Genomic DNA, 20,956 nt, shown 5'->3' with positions numbered 1-20,956 from the left:
TAGTCCTCTCGGTAACATTCAATATCGTCTTCATAAGCAACTCCAGTGTAGATTTGGCCGTCTGTTTTCGGTTATTGTCCTGCTGAAAGGTGATTTTGTCTCCCAGCAGACTGAACCAGGTTTTCCCTCTAGGATTTTCCTGTGCTTATAGCTGTATTCTGTTTATTTTTATCCTAAAAAACTCCCTAGTCCTCTCATAACCATAACATGATGCAGCCACCACCATGCTTGAAAATATGAAAACCTCCCTCGTCTTTGTGGTTGAATTTGTGTTTGAATTTCACTACTCGATTGCGGGAGCTTACAGATAATTGTATTTGTGGGGTATAGAGATGAGGTAGTTATTGAAAAATAATGTTCACCACTATTATTGAACTTGGAACGCGTCCATTCAACTTAGAAGGCGATTCGTAAAGCCCATTTTTACTCCTGAACTTATTTAGGCTTGCCATAAGAGGTTGAATAATGACTGACTCCAGACATTGCAGCTCTATATTTTGTATACATTTTTTTTTATTTTTTATTATTATTATTATTTTTTTTTACAAAATTACACTTTGACATTATGGGATATTGTGTATAGATCAGTGACACAACATCTCAGTTTAATCAACTTGAAATTCAGGTTGTAACAACAAAATGTGGAAAAAGTGAAGGCGTGTGAATTCTTTCTGAAGGCACTGTACGTTGTTGTAACAGTCTTGAGGTGACAGACCGGAAGCAAGTACAGTGTTGACGTGATGGAGTCCAGGTGAGTCCGATGAAGCGCTGGTGCGCGTAACGATGGTGACAGGTGTGCGTAAAGATCAGTCTGGCGACCTCGAGCGCCAGATAGGGGGAGCGGGAGCAGACGTGACAGTACCCCCCCCCCCCCAGGGCGCTATCTGGCGTTCTACCTGGGTGAGCCCGACGCGCCGACTGAGGCGCTCCCTGATTCTTCCAATTGTGGTGTATGCATTCTGTAACGGTCTTGAGACGACAGACGCTGGGAGATCGATAGCAAGTACAGGTGAGGATTTAATAATAAATAGACATGAAAGAAAGCAAAAGCAGCGCCTGGACAAGAGAAACAAAACAACATCAATGCAGACACAGGGACAGATATAGGGGAGGCAATCAATGACGTGATGGAGTCCAGGTGAGTCTGATGAAGCGCTAGTGCGCATAACGATGGTGACAGGTGTGCGTAATGATGAGCAGCCTGGGAGCAGACGTGACACTTGTGTGTGTTTGTGAATTCCAATGATGGTGCATTGTGGCTGGTTGTTTTTTCATTGTTTGCGGCCATCCACTCTCATCTCTCCATCCTGAGCAGGAAACCAGGTGTGCCTCTCCCTCTCTCAGTGATCCTCTTCATCACAGATGTGTGGGAATCGGCACGCCCCTCTCATCTTTCTTCTGATGGCATATAATGCAAGCCTGCTGTGTAGCCCAAGATGCTATTGGCTGAGAAACATCAATGCTGCTTTACTTTGCTCTGCTCTCCAAAGCGCTACAAGGATAGTCATCACGTCGCCTGTCCTTGCTGTTAAGATTGTTATTGCTGCCTGGCAGCCTGCTCTGTCTGAGGGCATTGTTCCTAATGAGGAACAAAACAGAGTTTCCTAGATGGAGGGATAAAACAGTCATTGGTGGTTATACAAACAGGCATATATATAGGCAACTGTTGTTTGGTTGGCAAAAATATTTTGTTATTTGATATGTATTGTGTTTAGATAGGGTAGTATGGCTTTACATGCTACCCCATACTGTTTGGTTGTGTACTAGCCACAGCTTGGTATGCATAATCATCTTACTCTTTGTCTTCCCTGATCAGTTCAGAGCATGCCTTTCGGCATTACAAATAACACAAATGTCAGATATACACTAAATGGTCAAAGGTATGTGGACACTCTTTCAAATTAGTGGATTCAGCTATTTCAGCCATACCCTTTGCTGACTGTTGTATAAAATCAAGCACACAGCCATAATCTCCATAGACAAACATTGGCAGTAGAATGACCTTACTGAAGCGCTCAGTGACTTTCAATGTGGCACAAAGGGAAACCCAGACGTGAGCTGCCCAGTGATGCGAGCCTACCAGACGAGCTTAATGCTTTTTATGCTCACTTATGCTCGCTTCGAGGTAAGCAACACTGAAGCATGCACGAGAGCACCAGCTGTTCTGGATGACTGTGTGATGACGTTCTCGGTAGCCAATGTGAGCAAGACCTTTAAACAGGTCAACATTCACAAAGCCGCAGGGCCAGACGGATTACCAGGACGTGTACTCAAAGCATGTGCGGACCAACTGGCAAGTGTCTTCACTGACATTTTCAACCTCTCCCTGGCCGAGTCTATAATATCTACATGATTCAAGTAGACCACCATAGTCCTTGTGCCCAAGGAAGCGTAGGTAACCTGCCTAAAGGATTACCGCCGCGTAGCACTCACGTCAGTAACCATGAAGTGCTTTGAAAGACTGGTCATGGCTCACATCAACAGCATCCTCCCGGATACCCTAGACCCACTCCAATTCGCATACCGCCCCAACAGATCCACAGATGACGCAATCTCAATCGCGCTCCACACTGCCCTTTCCCACCTGGACAGAAGGAACACCTATGTGAGAATGCTGTTCATTGACTACAGCTCAGCGTTCAACACAATAGTGTCCACGAAGCTCACCACTAAGCTAAGGACCCTGGGACTAAACACCTCCCTCTGCAACTGAATCCTGGACTTCCTGTCGGGCCGCCCCCAGGTGGTCAGGGTAGGCAACAACACATCTGCCACGAACAGGCCCCCATTAACATTGACGGGGCTGTAGTGGAGCGGGTCGAGAGTTTCAAGTTCCTTGGTGTCCACATCACCAACAAAGTATCGTGGTCCAAACACACCAAGACAGTCGTGAAGAGGGCACGACAAAACCTTTTCCCCCTCAGGAGACTGAAAAGATTTGGCATGGATCCCCAGATCCTCAAAGTTCTACAGCTGCACCATTGAGAGCATCCTGACCGATTGCATCACCGCCTGGTATGGCAGCTGCTCGGCACCTGACCGTAAGGCGCTACAGAGGGATGTGCGTACGGCCCAGTACATCACAGGGGCCAAGCTTCCTGCCATCCAGGACCTATATAATGCTGTCAGAGGAAAGCCCATAAAATTGTCAGAGACTCCAGTCACCCAAGTCATAGACTGTTTTCTCTGCTATCGCCCGGCAAGCGGTACCGGAGCGCCAAGTCTTGGACCAAAAGGCTCCTTAACAGTTTCTACCCCCAAGCCTTAAGAATGCTGAACAATTAATCAAATGGCCACCGGACTATTTACATTGACACCAGCCCTCCCCTCCATTTGTTTTGTACACTGCTGCTACTCATTGTTTATTATCTATGCATAGTCACTTCACCCCTACCTACATGTACAAATTACCTCGACTAACCTCTACCCCTGCACACTGACTCTGTACCGGTACCCCTGTATATAGCCTCGTTAATGTTATGTTACTGTGTTACTTTATTTTATTTTTTATTTTTACTTTAGTTTATTTGGTAAATATTTTCCAAACTCTTATTGAACTGCACTGTTGGTTAAGGGCTTGTAAGTAAGCATTTCACGGTAAGGTCTACACTTGTTGTATTCGGCGCATGTGACAAATAAAGTTTGATTTTCTGCCCTGCTAGAGCTGTCCCGGTCAACTATAAGTGCTGTTATTATGAAGTGGAAACGTCTGTCCTCGATTGCAACACTCACTACCAAGTTCCAAACTGCCTCTGGAAGCAACATCAGCACAATAACTATTGGTCTGGAGCTTCATGAAATGGGTTTCCATGGCCGAGCAGCCGCACACAAACCTAAGATCACCATGCGCAATGTCAATCGTCGGCTGGAATGGTGTAAAGCTCGCCGCCATTGTTTTTCATAATTCGGGCTAGTTCCAGTGAAGGGAAATCTTAACGCTACAGCAAACAAGGACATTCTAGACAATTCTGTGCTTACAACTTTGTGGCAACAGTTTGGGGAAGGCCCTTTCCTGTTTCAGCATGACAATGCCCCCAGTGCACAAAGCGAGGTCCGTACAGAAATGGTTTGTCGAGACCGGTGTGGAAGAACTTGACTGGCCTGCACGGAGCCCTGACCTCAACCCCATTGAACACATTTGGAATGAATTGGAATGCAGACTTCGAGCCAAGTCTAATCGCCCAACATCAGTGCCCAACCTTGCTTATGCTCTTGTGGCTGAATGGAAGCAAGTCCCCGCTGCAATGTTCCAAAATCTAGTAGAAAGCCTTCCCAGAACAGTGTAGGCTGTTATAGCAGCAAGGGGGGGACCAACTCCATATTAATGCCCATGATTTTGGAATGAGATGTTCGGCGAGCAGCTGTCCACATACGTTTGGTCATGTAGTGTATCTGCACAAAGAAGATCTTGTTTCAGTACATATCGGTATGAAATGTACTGTCCTTATTTATGAGTGTCTGAGAGTGTTGAGGCTGTACATAGCTATTTCGCTGTGGTTTCCAGATCAAGTTCATAGAGAGCTCAATTGTCCATGAAATCCCTTATTTTCATTTGCACCCAGAATATGTGTTGAAGCGTGACGGAGACTGCAGTGTGATCAGAGGATTGAAAGAAAGAATGGCTCAGGGCACATGTTATTGAAATTGGCCAGAATAAGCATAATGTGCCCTGGCCTCTCTGTGGCCCAGCAGCCCCCAGCAGCCCCCTGCTATCGCACCAGTCTGTGCTTAACAACACAGAGACTCAGGGAGACAAGGCCACTGGCCAGGGTTTAGTACACAAAGGACCTAAGGGCCATTGGACCAGGCTATATTCAGCACGGCTCTAAGTCAAGAGGATACGGACTGCCATACAGTATACTACAGTATACAGCTGACTTCTACATTACAGTCAAGGCGGTCATGACGCAGGTTCTGTTGTGTATTTGGCTATGCTTGTCATTTAGCGCTGTGCATTCTCTAGACTGCGCAGTACATATTAGAAAATGAAACCGATTGATTTGATTTAAATAAGAAAAATGTTCCTCCAATCCGGCAACCAGTCTGTAGGTTTGATTCGTCGTGTTTGGGTAGCCTGGGAGGCATCGCTTCATTCTCAAGTTGTTTTTTTCGACACTTGAAAGACAGAACAACAGATTTGAGCATGCTGAAGGTTATCCTTTTGTGTTCCTCGAGAGAAAGCATAAGGTTATGTTATTGTATCGTTAGATAGGCATAGAGGGGGACTCAGGGACATTGTTGCAATACCAATACTGATGGGACTAAACTGTAGAGATGCACCAAAGTGGGGGGGAAAAATCAGCTGCTCATGTACTAATGATGTATTGATTGGAAATCAGTCATGCAAAATAACTCTGTTTTAACACAAAAATGTTTCAGGTGACCGATGTTGAAGAGAAAATGAAAATTGGTGTCGGCAGGTACAGGAGGAAAGACTACTTCACATTATTCAGCGTAATGAATGCACTGGCTGTACTGTATGTCTCATGTACAAGAGGTTTCCATTATGTTTTTGACATGCTGTTAAATTGACCTTGTCTTTTATTGAGTGGCCTGTTTTCCTCTGAAGCTCAGTGCACCCATCCGTACTAAGGTCTGGCAAACACCCAAAATACAAAAACCACAGACCATTTTAGCCCAGCTTATCAGAATCCGCCTTAAGACCAGTCAACAACCTCAGTCCCTGTGGCACTCTTGGTCGGAATGGAAACTGTGAAAAATCAAACTATGACATTTAACACAGGAACGGCTACCATTCAGGAACGCGTTCAACGACATTTGATTGCTACTTCAAAGCTTCCAGCCAAGAGGTCTGTAATCTCCTTTGCCAAGGAGTAAAAGGCCAATTCTAAGTGTTGTATCAGTCTGGATAGAGAGAGGGCAGGTGGTGAGAGTCCCTGTGCGCTGTGTTTACCTGGTACACCCAGCCAGACGCGATACTCTGACTCATTTCCACCGTGGAAGATCTTTGTCTGTGTCTCATTAGCTAGCGACAAAAGGACGAAGCTGCATGGTTATTTCCATTACTTTGGAAATCTCCCTTTCCTCTTTGCTTTCTGTTTTATCATCTGACCCAGAGTGGTGCTTTAACATCCGACTATATAACCAGGGCCGCTGCTTTGCATCTCCTCGTGATCTGTTATCTGTTAGTCTTGCCTGGTGTATCGGTGGCCTCCTCTGCTCTTGTCCTGTGGGAGAGCAGAGTTCTTCCTAAAATCGATCATTATCTCTGGCTACTATCCTGATACTGTTGGTGATTGAGAGCCAGTGACAGGGGCTACAGACTTGGGCTGAGAAAGCCGTCTACTGTCTGCAGCACAATTATGATATTACAGTCATATGACTCACAGCTACAGTCGTTTGTCCAATTTAGTGTGAAAGGAGCCAAGCCACCAACACACTAATATAACAGTTGTCTAGTGGAGGATGTTATATTTGGAGTATGCAGCAATAACTGATTTATTTAGGAGTGTGAATACGGTATGTGTTTTAGATGTGTATGCATCACAGTTGTTAGTATTTGTCAAGCCAGTAAAACCATTGTGCCAAGTAGAGTCGTACAATGTGACACTGGTGGTGCAGAATGGCAGAGTTTCCTTTCACCTCTGCCAAGCCATGACACTAAATCACTTTAACAGCCTGGCTTTTCTCTGAACGGACCCATCACCACGTGATAAGCCACAAGCTTCTGCTATTGCCGTACATTTTAGGAAGTGGAATTCACTCCGCTAGTTTTGTACTGGATTCTAGGAACCGGTCCAGATTTGATTCAGCATAATATTTGAGATGATGGACTGTATGTGTTATTATCACAGAATGCCAAGTGCCGAATGCAGCTTAGCCTTGTGTGATTTTCTCCTTCAATCAATGCATGCATGCCATATAACCTTTAAAAGGAACGGTATAGTGTCGCATGTCATAATAATTGGAAGGAACCGCCACGTTCTGTGCGGATCATATTCTTTGGCCACATATCTTTGCCTGCAAAGGTCCCCTCATTGAAAAGGCTTTGGTCATTAGTAGCCTTTCTCTCTCTCTCTCTCTCTCTCTCTCTCTCTCTCTCTCTCTCTCTCTCTCTCTCTCTCTCTCTCTCTCTCTCTCTGTCTCTCTCTGTCTCTCTCTGTCTCAGACACAAACACTGCTGGTCATTATAGAGAAACGTCCCACACGCTGCTTGCTCAGCAAAAGGAAACTCTGATTTTCATTTTCTTCTCCTCTGCCGATTTTTATTTTCAGAGATCGTTCTCCCTCCATTTCTTCTTTCCAATGAATAATACGATGATTTTCGACATTTTTTTTACCACGTTGAATTACACTTGTTCTATGCTGAACCATATATTTCACTGCAGTTACAGTCGTACTGTAGATGATGTATTCATGACTTTATATGAAATAACATGAAATAATTCATACTACAGTGCATCCATCCTTTCCTACAGCTGACACCTATGGGCAGAAGCCTCCTTCTATCTATTTCAGTGGGACTTAGATATTCATTTATATCCTGAGACTTTGTCTTTTTGTATAGTTCTTCAGTGTCTTAATGGATTTCATTGAGCCTGAACTGCATTGATTTAGATTTGTATTGTCAAAGTAAGTCAAGGAATTGCTAGTACATTTTTTTCCCGTCAGACAAATACAGATTGTCACATTATGCAGATATTTTCTGTCATTTTTCATTAGCCAAAATTCAAGTCAGAGATGACCTTTTTTTGTGTTGCAAGAGGAACTTCACTGAAATTTAAGGTGATGTAGAGACAATGTAGTTGATTGTGAATAATTATTTCTGTGGCGAGTGGAAGAGGATTGCAACAGTGCTCTCTCGGCCATCCAACCAACTACCTACCTCATCCCCATATTAGTTTTTTTGGGGGGGGGGTTTCTGCTCTTTTGCACACCAGTATTTCTACTTGCACATCCTCATCTGCACATCTATCACTCCAGTGTCAATTGCTAAATTGTAATTACTTCGCCACTATGGCCTATTTATTGCCTTACCTCCTTACTTCATTTGCACACACTGTATACAGATTTTCTATTGTGTTATTGACTGTACGTTTGTTTATCCCATGTGTAACTCTGCGCTGTTGTTTTTGTCGCACCGCTTTGCTTTATCTTGGCCAGGTCGCGGTTGTAAACGACAACTTGTTCTCGACTAGCCTACCTGGTTAAAATAAAGGTGAAATACAAAAACAGGACAACCAGACACTATAGCACGTCAACATTAACCTGTAATATTCAACGACAGACAGTTGATAATGATTTCCATTGTTATTGTAGAGTAAGAGAGGCTTTGAGAGGGGAGTTACAACTCCGACAAGTGACATGCCGGCTGTCACCCAGGTGTAGCATATGCTCAATATGTCACAGGTTACAATATGATGCTATGACTGAGCGTCGGCATCCCTGCAGGTGCTTGACATATGGGAGCTGTTTGAGGTTTCTATTGGCTTCGCTCTCTCCATCTCGTTAGCATCAGCATTGATCTGCCATGACTGATTGTTGACAGACCTGCCTGGGCACACAGCGTATGCCACACTTTTATTGAAGAGATGCAAATCACCGCATTTTCTTAGAGGTCACTGTGCTTTTTGTTTGTTTACATGGCACCAGGCCTCAAGCGAACACTGCGGCTGTCTTCGCGTGATTGTCTTTATATAGCATGCAATATTTCTTTAAGTCGGTCTGCCTTTGTTGATATTCGATACTGTCTTTACAGCTGGTGTATGTTGAACATTTTAAAGGAGCCAGATTGCTGGAAGGTTTGCTCGGATGACGGCAAGGCTATTTCTGCTCCCTATAGGCCCGCGTTATTTTCTGTCTACCCCCAAGCTCCATAGCCCAGGACAGACTGTCTCCTCTCCTTCACTTCAGTCTGCCACCAATAGGCTGCCTCAGCCCCCTGAGCCCTACCTACCGCCACCTGATTTACCCATCCACACTGTCTGCTGCTGAGCCAAGCTGACAGGCCCACCCCAGGCCAGCTCTGCCTACCTGCCTGCCTGTCCATCTCCTACTCAGCCTCTGTCGGGCCTCTGTCTGCCCATCCCTCTTCACAGCCTTGTCCTTCCACCCCAGGCCCCCCTGGCTCTACCTGCCTCCTTCCCACCCCCTACACAGCCCCTGTCTGCCGATCACAGGAGGCTGCTGAGGAAAGAATGGCTCATAATAATGTCCGGAACGGAGCAAATGGAATGGAATCAAACACCTGGAAACCATGAGTGTTTCTCAGTTTGCATACTACCATGCTCCACACTCTCATGCTCCAAGTGCATTCTCCGAGGACGTTCTTGTGAGGACGAGAGTGTGGAGAACACCTAAAACATTTAATTTGAGAAGCACTCGCCCTCCCTCTACTGTTTTACCTCACGCTGAACCTCCCCATTATCTGAACCTTCTTCCAGCCAGGACAATGGCAATGATAGAAACCAAACAAGGTGTACACAAAGCAAAAGTTTTACTTCATAATTATCAGCTAGATATATTTGAATCATAATCTAGCTAGCCAGCTAGCTAGTTAAACAGGCAATGACCTAAAACGAATATTATGCAAGGTAGATGTCAATTCCTTGTTGGTAGCTAGCTAACAATTCTTTGTGGCTAAATGGTTAGGTAACAGTAGTAGCTAGTCAGTTAGCCCAATTGACTTACTATGGACTTACCCATTCACTGAACCTTCCTTCTTCTAGCCAGGACAATGGCAATAACAATGAAACAAGATATCCACAAAGCCAACCTCAGGCCAGCTCTCAACATTAACCTTTAATATTCAATGACATAACTATCAGCTAGCTATATGTGAATCGTAATAATGTAGCTAACCAGATCGTATAACAGGCAAAATGACCTAAAACCAATGTTATCCGAGGTAGATGTCAATTCTTCGTGGGTAGCTAGCTAACAATTCTTTGTGGCTAAATGGCTAGCTAACAGTAGTAGCTAGCCAGTTAGCTCTATTGCCTTCGCACACTACAGTGGGTATTGTAGGAAGGTAACCATGACATAATTAACACAGCATGTATTTATTAACTTATCAAAATAAAATCGTGTAGTCAGGCATCATATGAGATGTGAATAGGCAACATTTCATTCCAAAGTCAGAGTGTATTTTCCAGTTTGCATTCTTGGAGCACGGTAGTATGCTTTTTGAAAAACACCCCACGTGCTTTCCACTCATTCCTCGCCAGTTATTACCACAAGCCCGTTCTCCCCAATTAAGGTGCCACCAACCGACTGTGCTGCCCTTCCTCCACAGCCAACAGCCCACACACAGCAGTGACGGGGAGTACACCGGTAATACTCAGTTTCTTTAACGTTGTTGATCACACAATGTTATCGCCTTTCAATCGGTCTTGGTTTTGTACTAGACTGTGATCTGTTATTATTCTTGGAGAAAAGACCAATATTCCGCTAATATGCTGCTTATTGTACAATGGACTGTATTCGTTTGTAAGGAGGTAGATTCTGCACAGGTGGGCCTTCACTGGTTGAGAACTATGAAGAGCTAGTTTTGTCCCATGTATATATATGATTTTGTGCCAGCCAGGTCCCACTACTATTAAAATGTGATCAATATGATCATTGCTCATTCTCTAAAAAGCAGTTGAAACGCAACATTTTGCCCAGTTTGTCTCATTTGTCTGTAGCCGTTGGCTGTATACTGTAGATCTGCTGCCTAGACCCTTTTGAGCAGCATGCTCGTGTTGCAGCATGCAATGTGTCGCTTTCCTTTTTCATTTATTTCAACGATCAACAAACCATTTCATTTTCAATTTAAAGATAACACCAGTCTGTGGCTGAGTGGTACACAGAGTGTGTACAGACAGGTCACACCAATAAAGTGATGGGCCCCATGTGATTGGGTTTAACCACTTATCTGGCCTAACAGAAAACACGACATCTGTTTGACCGTGAGATAGCTGTAAGATCTACCGCAGTGACATAGTGGTAGCCTATCAAGTGTCACACATCAACATTTCTCTGTTCAAAGAAGCGGCACTCAAACTCACATGGATTAATGTGTCTTGACCCCACAGTGAAATAGAAAGGTCACCTCCCTAATGTCATGTTGTCATTTTCTTTGTTGCCATTTTCCCCTTAGTTTAATTACTGTTAGGCAGAACAGATAACTGTATGGCAGATAGAGGACAAAAGGTAATGGCAGATTGATGTGTGATGATTAAACAGTAAGGACACAGACTCGGAGCCGCTACCGAGACATTGTGTTCTATATTCACCGCGGATCTGGGCTAAACATTTGACATGTATCTCTCCCTGCTTAATCTCTGTATGCTGGATTTCCACACCTCCCTTCCCTTCCTGTCTCCCAGCCAGACCTATTTGAGGTGTTGTCGCTTTAAGTCTTATGAAATCAACTGGATATCTCAACTGCGGGCCATTTATTTCAGAAGAGGTTGGCATTATGGGTAATTAATCTGAAAGTGCCATGATTAATCCTGCTACATTCACCCCTGAGGCTAGCTTCAATGTCTGGGCAAAAACTGTCTCCCCAACAAATCCCCCCCCCAGACCCTAGACTGCATATTATCTTAAAGCAGGAAAACACAATCTTTTAAATTCTGTGTTCGCACTACCTTTCACTCTGCATTAAAAAACCATGATGTTCTAACAAAATAATCGTCGGGTGCAGGCCTTGAAATGTAGCTAATGATTTAACAGCAAGACACAGAACATTTATTCGCTTCCTTAGATTCATTCTATACATGTTTTGATCACAGAATTAACAAACACCTAGCTATTCTTAGGCTCGTTGAATTTTCACAATCTGACGTTCATTGTTGGCATGTTCCTACCGGCTGTAGGTGCCTGGACTGCAGGACTTGATTGGTGTTTTCATTTAAAATACACATGTTCTGTGTTTTGTTTTACTCCTGCATTACCATATTTTGTATGACTGGGGGGGGGGGGTGTCAGTGGGAATTGGAGGATAGTCTACTTACTCAGTGGCGTCAGCATAGGGAAGGGAAGAATGCCCAACAGTGAAAACAGCCAAGAGGACAGATAGTTAAAATACCGCTGCTTCTCCCAACCACCCCCCGTGTCGTCCAGATAGCGTCCTTTGTATCATGTTGAGCAACTCTGGAGCTGGCAAATTGATTAATGCAAGCCTTTCATCCCAGACAGCCCTCGTGAAGATATCATCACTGCCTAGAAAGATGCCTCCTATAATGGGGGACTTGACAATACATGTCATCCTCTATAAATCACAATTTTCAAATCAACCCTCTTCTTCTACACATTCCACCACTTAATGGTCAGGACTCTTATGTGCATGCCTTGCATTGCACATGCAGATGATATATATTCATTTCATCGTCCTTTTCTTGCAGTAAATGTTTCTGCACAGCGGGAAATGCAAACTTGTAGTGTAATCAAGATTTTCAAAGGCTTCTAAAGTTTGACATTTCCAGTTTATAATGTCAGACTTAATTTGCCTTAACAAAAAATGTATCAACCCCTAGAAAATGTCCATGTTGCTGCAGGATTATTTTCCTGCTGTGTGAAACTGGCTCAAATTAAGCTGCGGCATCTGATTATTGTGATTATTAGTTTAAGCAATAAAGATGCTAATTTATTATACAGTACTTCCGATGATCACAATTGTGCATTTCTGCCTGTTTCGACCTAGCTTTATAACTTTGACATTGACTTGAGCTTTGAACGTTGAAGCCTTTGAAACCTTTCATTTTGGAGGATTTTCCATTCATGCATGCCTTTGCAACTACATCTACAGGGCATCCATCTACATCAGAGACCTGGCTGCTTTGTGTTGGGTGTTCAGATGTCTCACAGCAGATAGTGACTTACCAAGGCACCTCTGCCTGCCTAATGCCACGTAAAAGCTTAATTGACTCAGACTCGTTCAGAACGTCTGGGTAGTATCCAGCGGTGGATTTCGGGGATAGCTGCAGCTACCTGCCATGCTCAGCCATTGTTCAGTTGCAGTCTCTGGTAATGTCAATACACAAAAGTGTCTTCTCTCTGTTCAATCAGCCCAGCCCTCTCTCTCTCTCCCTCCCTCCCTTTCTATCTCTCTTGCTCTCTCTCTCTCTCTCTCTGTCCGTCCCTCTGCTAATCTTTCTCTCTCCTTCTCTCTCACTGTCTCTCTCTCTCGCTCTCTCTCTGTCCAACCCCTCCCTCTCTCTCTGTGTTCCTCCCTCTCTCTCTCTCTCTCTCTCTCTCTCTCTCCCTCCCTTTCTATCTCTCTTGCTCTCTCTCTGTCCAACCCCTCCCTCTCTCTCTGTGTTCCCCCTCCATCTCTCTCTCTCTCTCTCTCTCTCTCTCTCTCTCTCTCTCTCTCTGCCTGAGTAATGGCCTGCCTCTACCTTCCTGTCACCATGATGAGAGGTGGTGCTGGCTCTGCTCTGTTCCCCTTTTTTCATGCGTGTCCTTTCAACCGACCAGGCAATCCCAGCTGAGATCTCTATCGACCATGATTTAGCTGATATAGCTACGTTTCTGCTTTCTCGCTCTCTCTCTCTCTCTCTCTCTCTTGCCCTCCTCTCCCACACTGTCTCGCCCTCCCCCGCTCTCTCCCTCTCCCCTCATCATCCAATCAATTCCCTCTTCTGGCATCCCTTTCACCCTAGCACTTTCTCATCCGCTCTCCCTCTCTTCTGGTGTGTTTATTCTGTCAACATAGTCCCTGTATCCTACCCATCACAGTTCCCCCTTCAACACTCACTAAATCCAAATGTTCCTTATGGGAACATCATTAGATAGCGATGTATGATTAAGTTCCATGCTACACATACTAGAAATGAATACAGAGCGAGAGCAAGTTAGGGATGGCTGCATGTGGTAATGCAAGGGTGAAAGAGAGAGGGCGACGCATGTCATCGAATTCTGACTGGAACTAAATAATTCAGCAGAACCAGGGACCAACCATTGTTTTCTTGGTCATGGGGGTATTGTCTGCATCTGGTACCTGAATGTGTTGCCTGCTATTTTTTTTAGCTCTCACCTCTCCCTATATTAACATTCCAAAGCCTCTTTATCCCAGGTACACCACCACAGAGACATGCACATCTGTCCTCCTGATGTAGCAGTTTTGACAGTTGAGCTGAAGTGGTTTCTTCCTCTGCAGTATCCTGCTTTTCTATGGCTTGGGGGTCTGTCTGTACATTGGCTGTAAATCAGTAGCCAGGGATGTGTATTTATTCTCACACCCTGTTTTCTGGCTTCTGTGTCTTTCCCTGCACTGTGGCTGCCTGCTCTCCCTCGCTCGCCCACTCTCTCTCTCTCTCTCTCTCTCTCTCTCTCTCTGCCGCTCTCTCTCCCTCTCTCTCTTGCTTGCGCACACAGAGACTCACTCTCTCTCTCACACACACACACACACACACACACACACACACACACACACACACACACACACACACACACACACACACACACACACACACACACACAGGAACCCGCTGCACCTCACTCTATCACAGTCTCTGACTATGCCTTCAGAAGAGCATTGCACTGTGTGCTGTGCTCCTTCGTCAGTGAGCCCGTAGCGACCAGCTCATGCTGTTCTGATGTGCGTCTGGAGTCCAGGCTGTCCTGGGATTTCAGCCTTCCAGGATTCAGGGAGTCGATGCTCAAGCCGCTGCTCCAGTTTTAATTAGCATGGATTTCACCACGGCAGCAGCCGGAGTCAACGTCTTCTCAGCCATCTACACCGTTTCGGCGAGAAGGAATTTACTGCTATCATCCATATCCAGCTGCGTGGCGTTGTCAATGTGAGCATCCTGGAGAAGGAAGAAAAGGAGAGGTGAAGGAAAATGCAGCAGTAGTCTGTACTTCATGAGCTTGGGCAGCAGGTGGAGGGTGAGGGGGACAAGGATGCGGTGTCTGGAGCGCTGACTGCTATCCCCCATCTAGAGGTGTTCCTAGTGGTGCTCTGACCCGCCAGAAGTGACTATTCAGAGGGGTTTGGTCACTGGGAACGTTTATTTATTGATCTTCTGTATTTTTCTTTGACCGCGCCGCTGCAGCTCTCGCTCCCCTACTCTCTCCCGCCCTCTCCCCCCTCTCCTCCAACTGTATGGAAACAAGAGAGTGCTGGATTCTGTATCTCCCTCCATCAGCTTGTATCTTTTCTTCTGAATGAAATGATCTTGTTTCCTGTGGGGAGGTCTCTTATCTGTTCCTCTGCAGTGTGGGGGCTTTCGTCTTATTGGGTAGTAGTCTTAGCTGCCCCCTCCCCGCCTCTGTTTTGTCATACTTTAATTTCATAATGGAAATGTATATTTCTAAATTACTTGTGGATTCAGCATTGTGTCATCAACATGCTTTTTGATAGACATTTTGGTGCTTAGAGGCTGACTTTTTGGAAGATATTTTCTTGGGATGATTGCACACCATTGGTATTTAGTCCTCAGTTCAACATACATTTCAACGTATCTCAACATGTTGTGAACAAACAGAAATAGGATTCTCACTCTGGGATTTCATCGTCAGACACAATAACTGGATTTTGTCTTTGTTTCACTTCCTCAGCAGTGGTTTTTCCCCTCCAACCATTACTAAGGAGAGATCTGGTCATATCTTTAACATTACCCAGTCCCTAGGATTATGGAGGGAACAGGCTTGGCGGCCCACTGAGATGTCCTGTCTTCGTGGGGTGGGACTGAGGGAGGCCCTGGGGGGCCCCTGTGCCCATCTGGAGGTTATGGTGGTGGGGAGCAGACTCCCAGCAGGGGGCCCTGAGCTGGGCCAGGGGTCAGGCTGGAGAAGCCTGGGCCTAAGCTGCTGGTGGAGGCTGGCCTTGTCATTGGCCTTGCTGGCTGCACTCCCCATCCAGGCAGGGACTGCTCGCGTGTCTTCCAGCCTAAGCACCACGCACCATGTCCACCATTTCCACAATAAGCACGGCACGGTACCTATCGCCATCAACAGGATGCCTTTCCTCACCCGAGGAGGCCATGGTAAGGAAACTATCTCTCCTCATTATATAACTGCTCTTACACTCTTCACACTCTGTCTCTTGAGTCGGGTCCGTGTCCAACCAGTTAGTGGAGGAGTTAGTGGAGGAGTTAGTGGAGGAGTTAGTGGAAGAGTTAGTGGAGGAGTTAGTGGAAGAGTTAGTGGAAGAGTTAGTGGAAGAGTTAGTGGAAGAGTTAGTGAATGGTTTGGCTGAAGGTGTAGTAGAGGTTGCTGGCCAGTAATGAAGGCTGACTTGTCTTTACTCTGGTTTAGTGGTATGGGTTGGTTCAGTGGTATGGGTTGGTTTAGTGGTATGTGTTGGTAGAGTTGTATGGGTTGGGTCATTGATATTTGTTGGGTCAGTGGTATGCTTTGGTTCAGTGGTATGGATTGGTTTAGTGGTGTTGGTTGGTTCAGTGATATGGGTTGGTTTAGTGGTATGTGTTGGTGGAGTTGTATGGGTTGGGTCAGTGGTATGGGTTGGTTCAGTGGTATGGGTTGGTTCACTTGTATGGGTTGGTTTAGTGGCATTTGTTGGTTCAGTGGTATGAGTTTGTTGAATGAGTTTGCTCAAGTAGACGATTGATAGCAAGGCTGTGGTGTTTGTGATTTGTGATACTGGCAGGGCCTGGTAGGGCTGGGCAATCTCTATTTTTCTTCGAACTTATGGGCAATTCACGATGTATATATAAATATATATATATACAGTACCAGTCAAAAGTTTGGACATACCTACTCATTCAAGGGTTTTTCTTTATTTGTACTATTTTCTACATTGTAGAATAATAGTGAAGACATCAAAACTATGAAATAACACATAGGGAATCATGTAGTAACCAAAAAAGTGTTAACCAAATCAAAATATATTTTATATTTGAGAATCTTCAAAGTAGCCACCCTTTGCCTTGATAACAGCTTTGCACACTCTTGGCATTCTCTCAACCAGCTTCATGAAGAATGCTTTTCCAACAGTCTTGAAGGAGTTCCCACATAGGCTTTTCCTTCACTCTGCTGTCTAACTCATCCCAAACCATCTCAATTGGGTTGAGGTCGGATGATTGTGGAGACCAGGTCATCTGATGCAGCACTCCATCACTCTCCTTCCTGGTCAAATAGCCCTTACACAGCATGGAGGGGTGTTTTTGCGTCATTGTCCTGCTGAAAAACAAATGATAGTCCCACTATAAGCGCAAGCCAGATGGGATGGCATAATGCTGCAGAATGTTGTGGTAGCCATGCTGGTTAAGTGTGCCTTAAATTCAAAATAAATCACTGACAGTGTTACCAGCAAAGCGCCCCCACACCATCACACCTCCTCCATGCTTCACAGTGGGAACCACACATGCAGAGATCATCCGTTCACCTACTCTGCGTTTCACAAAGACACGGCGGTTGGAACCAAAAATCTCAAATTAAGAACTCATCAAACCAAAGGACAGATTTCCACCGGTCTAATGTCCATTGCTCGTGTTTCTTGGCCCAAGCAAGTCTCTTCTTATTATTGGTGTCCTTTAGTAGTGGTTTCTTTGCAGCAAATCGATCATGAAGGCCTGATTCACACTAACCTTACAATGAGATGAAGAATTGTGTTTCTTTGTCCTGGCTGTGGAACCTGTAATTCAACTAGATCATATTCATGGGTTGCATTTCTTCACAATATTGAGACATTTCAAGTTGTATGTCATTTGAATGGTTTACATATTTTGGGATGTTTTTAAATATACTTATTTTTTGTATGTAAATATATATACATACACACATATATACAGTTGAAGTCGGATGTTGACATACACCTTAGCCAAATACATTTAAACTCAGTTTTTCACAATTGCTGACATTTAATCCTAATAAAAATTCCCTGTCTTAGGTCAGTTAGGATCACCACTTTATTTTAAGAATGTGAAATGTCAGAATAATAGCAGAGAGAATGATGTATTTCAGTGGGTAAGAAGTTTACATACACTCAATTAGTATTTGGTAGCATTGCCTTTAAATTGTTTAACTTGGGTCAAACGTTTTGGGTAGCCTTCCACAAGCTTCCCATAATAAATTGGGTGAATTTTGGGCCATCCCTCCTGACAGAGCGGGTGTAACTGAGTCAGGTTTCTAGGCCTCCTTGCTCGCACACGCTTTTTCAGTTCTGCCCACAAATTTTCTATAGGATTGAGGTCAGGGCTTTGTGATGGCCACTCCAATACCATGACTTTGTTGTCCTTCAGCCATTTTGCCACAACTTTGGAAGTATGCTTGGGGTCATTGTCCATTTGGAAGACCCATTTGCGACCAAGCTTTAACTTACTGACTGATGTCTTGAGATGTTACTTCAATATATCCACATAATTTTCCTACCTCATGATGCTATCTATTTTGTGAAGTGCACCAGTCCCTCCTGCAGCAAAGCACCCCCACAACATGATGCTGCCACCCCCGTGCTTCACTATTGGGATGGTGTTCTTCGGCTTGCAAGCATCCCCCTTTTTCCTCCAAACATAACGATGGTCATTATGGCCAAACAGTTCTATTTTTGTTTCATCAGACCAGAGGACATTTCTCCAAAAAGCACAATCTTTGTCCCCATGTGCAGTTGCAAACCGTAGTCTGGCTTTTTTATGGCGTTTTTGGAGCAGTGGCTTCTTCCTTGTTGAGCAGCCTTTCAGGTTATGTCAATATAGAACTCGTTTTACAGTGGATGTAGATACTTTTGTACCTGTTTCCTCCAGCATCTTCACAAGGTCCTTTTCTGATGTTCTGGGATTGATTTGCACTTTTCGCACCAAAGTACGTTCATCTCTAGGAGACAGAACGCGTCTCCTTCCTGAGTGGTATGACGGTCCCATGGTGTTTCTATGTGCGTACTATTGTTTGTACAGATGAACGTGGTACCTTCAGGCATTTGGAAATTGCTCCCAAGGATGAACCAGACTTGTGGAGGTCTACAATTTTTTTCTGAGGTCTTGGCTGATTTCTTTTGATTTTCCCATGATCTACACACTCTACCCCATAATGACAAAGCAAAATACATAAGTATTCAGACCCTTTACTCAGTACTTTGTTGAAGCACCTTTGGCAGTGATTAGAGCCTCGAGTCTTCTTGGGTATGACGCTATAAGCTTGGCACACCTGCATTTGGTGAGTTTCTCCCATTCTTCTCTGCAGATCCTCTCAAGCTATGTCAGGTTGGATGGGGAACGTTGCTGCACAGCTATTTTCAGGTATCTCCAGAGATGTTCGATTGGGTTCAAGTCCGGGCTCTGGCTGGGCCACTCAAGGACAATCAGAGACTTGTCCTGAAGCCACTCCTGCGTTGCCTTGGCTGCATGCTTAGGGCCGTTGTCCTGTTGGAATGTGAACTTTCACCGCAGTCTGAGGTCCTGAGGAGTGGCTTCCGTCTGGCCACTCTACCATAAAGGCCTGATTGGTGGAGTGCTGCAGAGATGGTTGTCCTTTTGGAAGGTGCTCCCATCTCCACAGATGAACTCTGGAGCTCTGTCAGAGTGACCATTGGGTTTTTGGTCCCCTCCCTAACAAATGCCCTTCCCCCCGATTGCTCAGTTTGGTCGGGCAGCCAGCTCTAGGAAGAGTTTTGGTGGTTCCAAACTTCTTCCATTTAAGAATGATGGAGGCCACAGTGTTCTTGGGACCTTCAATGCTGCAGACATTTTTTGGTACCCTTCCCCTTGAAACAATTCTGTCTCGAAGCTCTACAGACAATTCCTTCGACCTCATGGCTTGGTTTTTGCTCTGACATGCACTGTCAACTGTGGGACCTTATATAGACAGTTGTGTGCCTTTCCAAATCAACCAATCAAATACATTTACCACTGGTGGACTCCAATGAAGTTGTAGAAACATCTCAAGGATGATCAATGAAAACAGGATGCACCTGAGCTCAATTTCGAGTCTCATAGCAAAGGGTCTGAATACTTATTTAAATAAGGAATTTATAAAAAACAGTTTTTGCTTTGTCATTATGGGGAATTGTGTGTAAATTGATGAAGATTTTTTATGTTTAATCCAGTTTAGAATAAGACTGTAACGTAACAAAATGTGGGAAAAGGGAAGGGGTCTGAACACTTTCCAAATGCACTGTGTGTATATATTGATTTTGTTTTCTCTAAATAATATTTGTGATATAATTAAAGGTCAAACACACTGCATTTCAAACAGTCATCAATAATGAATTCAGGGCTTGTTGAATTGTACCTAGGCTAAATATCTAGCTTTCAAGTCTGTCTATGAAAATGCTTCTTTGGTTACACATTTAACCAGAACCATGCATAATGCACATTCACTAATAATGACTAACTCATAAACAATCTCTCAAGCACAAGCCCACGTGGAAGTCACTAGCCAGCTAATCTTTATATTTCAAGTTTATCCAACTTGTAACTATTTGCTAGCTAACAAGGCAGAACAGTTTAAATGTTATGAACAGACCCTTCTGTCCGTCTCCAACGGTTTGAAATAGAGGTCTTCACATTAGCTAGCTAGGATAATCGAGGCTGCATTGCTACAAATAACAACTCCATTCAGAATATTATAGCAGCCTACCTGTTGGGTCTTGGTCGTTGTAGCCTGTTCTTCTCCTTTAACTTTTAATTCCATTATTTTAATTCCATCTTCCATAGATTAGATATCTCCTGACTTTTGCCACACACGGAGGCTCGATGACTGTAGCCTATTGCCGCATTGATGACTTATGATTGGCCAACAACAACAAGCTACATGCGGCACGTTCCACTCTCTTGAAAAGCTAAAGAGCAGTAGTATACATGATACAATTTCTCTCTTTCTCAGTGGTGGAAAAAGTACCCAGGTGTCATACTTGAGTAAAAGTAAAGATAACTTAATAGAAAAAGGACTCAAGTAAAAGTAAGTCATCCAGTAAATACTACTTGAGTAAAAGCTTTAAATATACTTAAGTATCAAAAGTAAATGTAATTGCTAAATATACTTAAGTATCAAAAGTAAAAGTATAAATCATTTCAAATTCCTTATATTAAGCAAACCAGGCGGCACC

General features: G+C 44.3%; 1 protein-coding gene across 9 annotated transcripts in view; it reads left to right on the top strand.

Moving 5' to 3' along the window:
* LOC106602987 (neurexin-2) overlaps nucleotides 1–20,956 on the top strand; it is a 324,834-nt gene that overhangs the window by 209,718 nt on the left and 94,160 nt on the right. Inside the window, exon 1 of one of the 9 annotated variants that reach the window (XM_014196095.2) lies at nucleotides 14,755–15,938. The exons of the other annotated variants lie outside the window; for them this stretch is intronic. Coding sequence (XP_014051570.1) covers nucleotides 15,617–15,938 — 322 coding nt within the window. The 5' untranslated portion in view covers nucleotides 14,755–15,616. Of the gene's footprint in view, nucleotides 1–14,754; nucleotides 15,939–20,956 lie in introns of those variants that run through there. 9 annotated transcript variants of the gene reach the window in all.

The sequence above is a fragment of the Salmo salar genome, chromosome ssa04 (genome assembly GCF_905237065.1).
Source record: "Salmo salar chromosome ssa04, Ssal_v3.1, whole genome shotgun sequence".
Classification (NCBI taxonomy): Eukaryota; Metazoa; Chordata; class Actinopteri; order Salmoniformes; family Salmonidae; genus Salmo; species Salmo salar.
The sequence above is the reverse complement of the archived record's forward strand: the minus strand, read 5'-3'. Positions and strand labels throughout refer to the sequence as shown.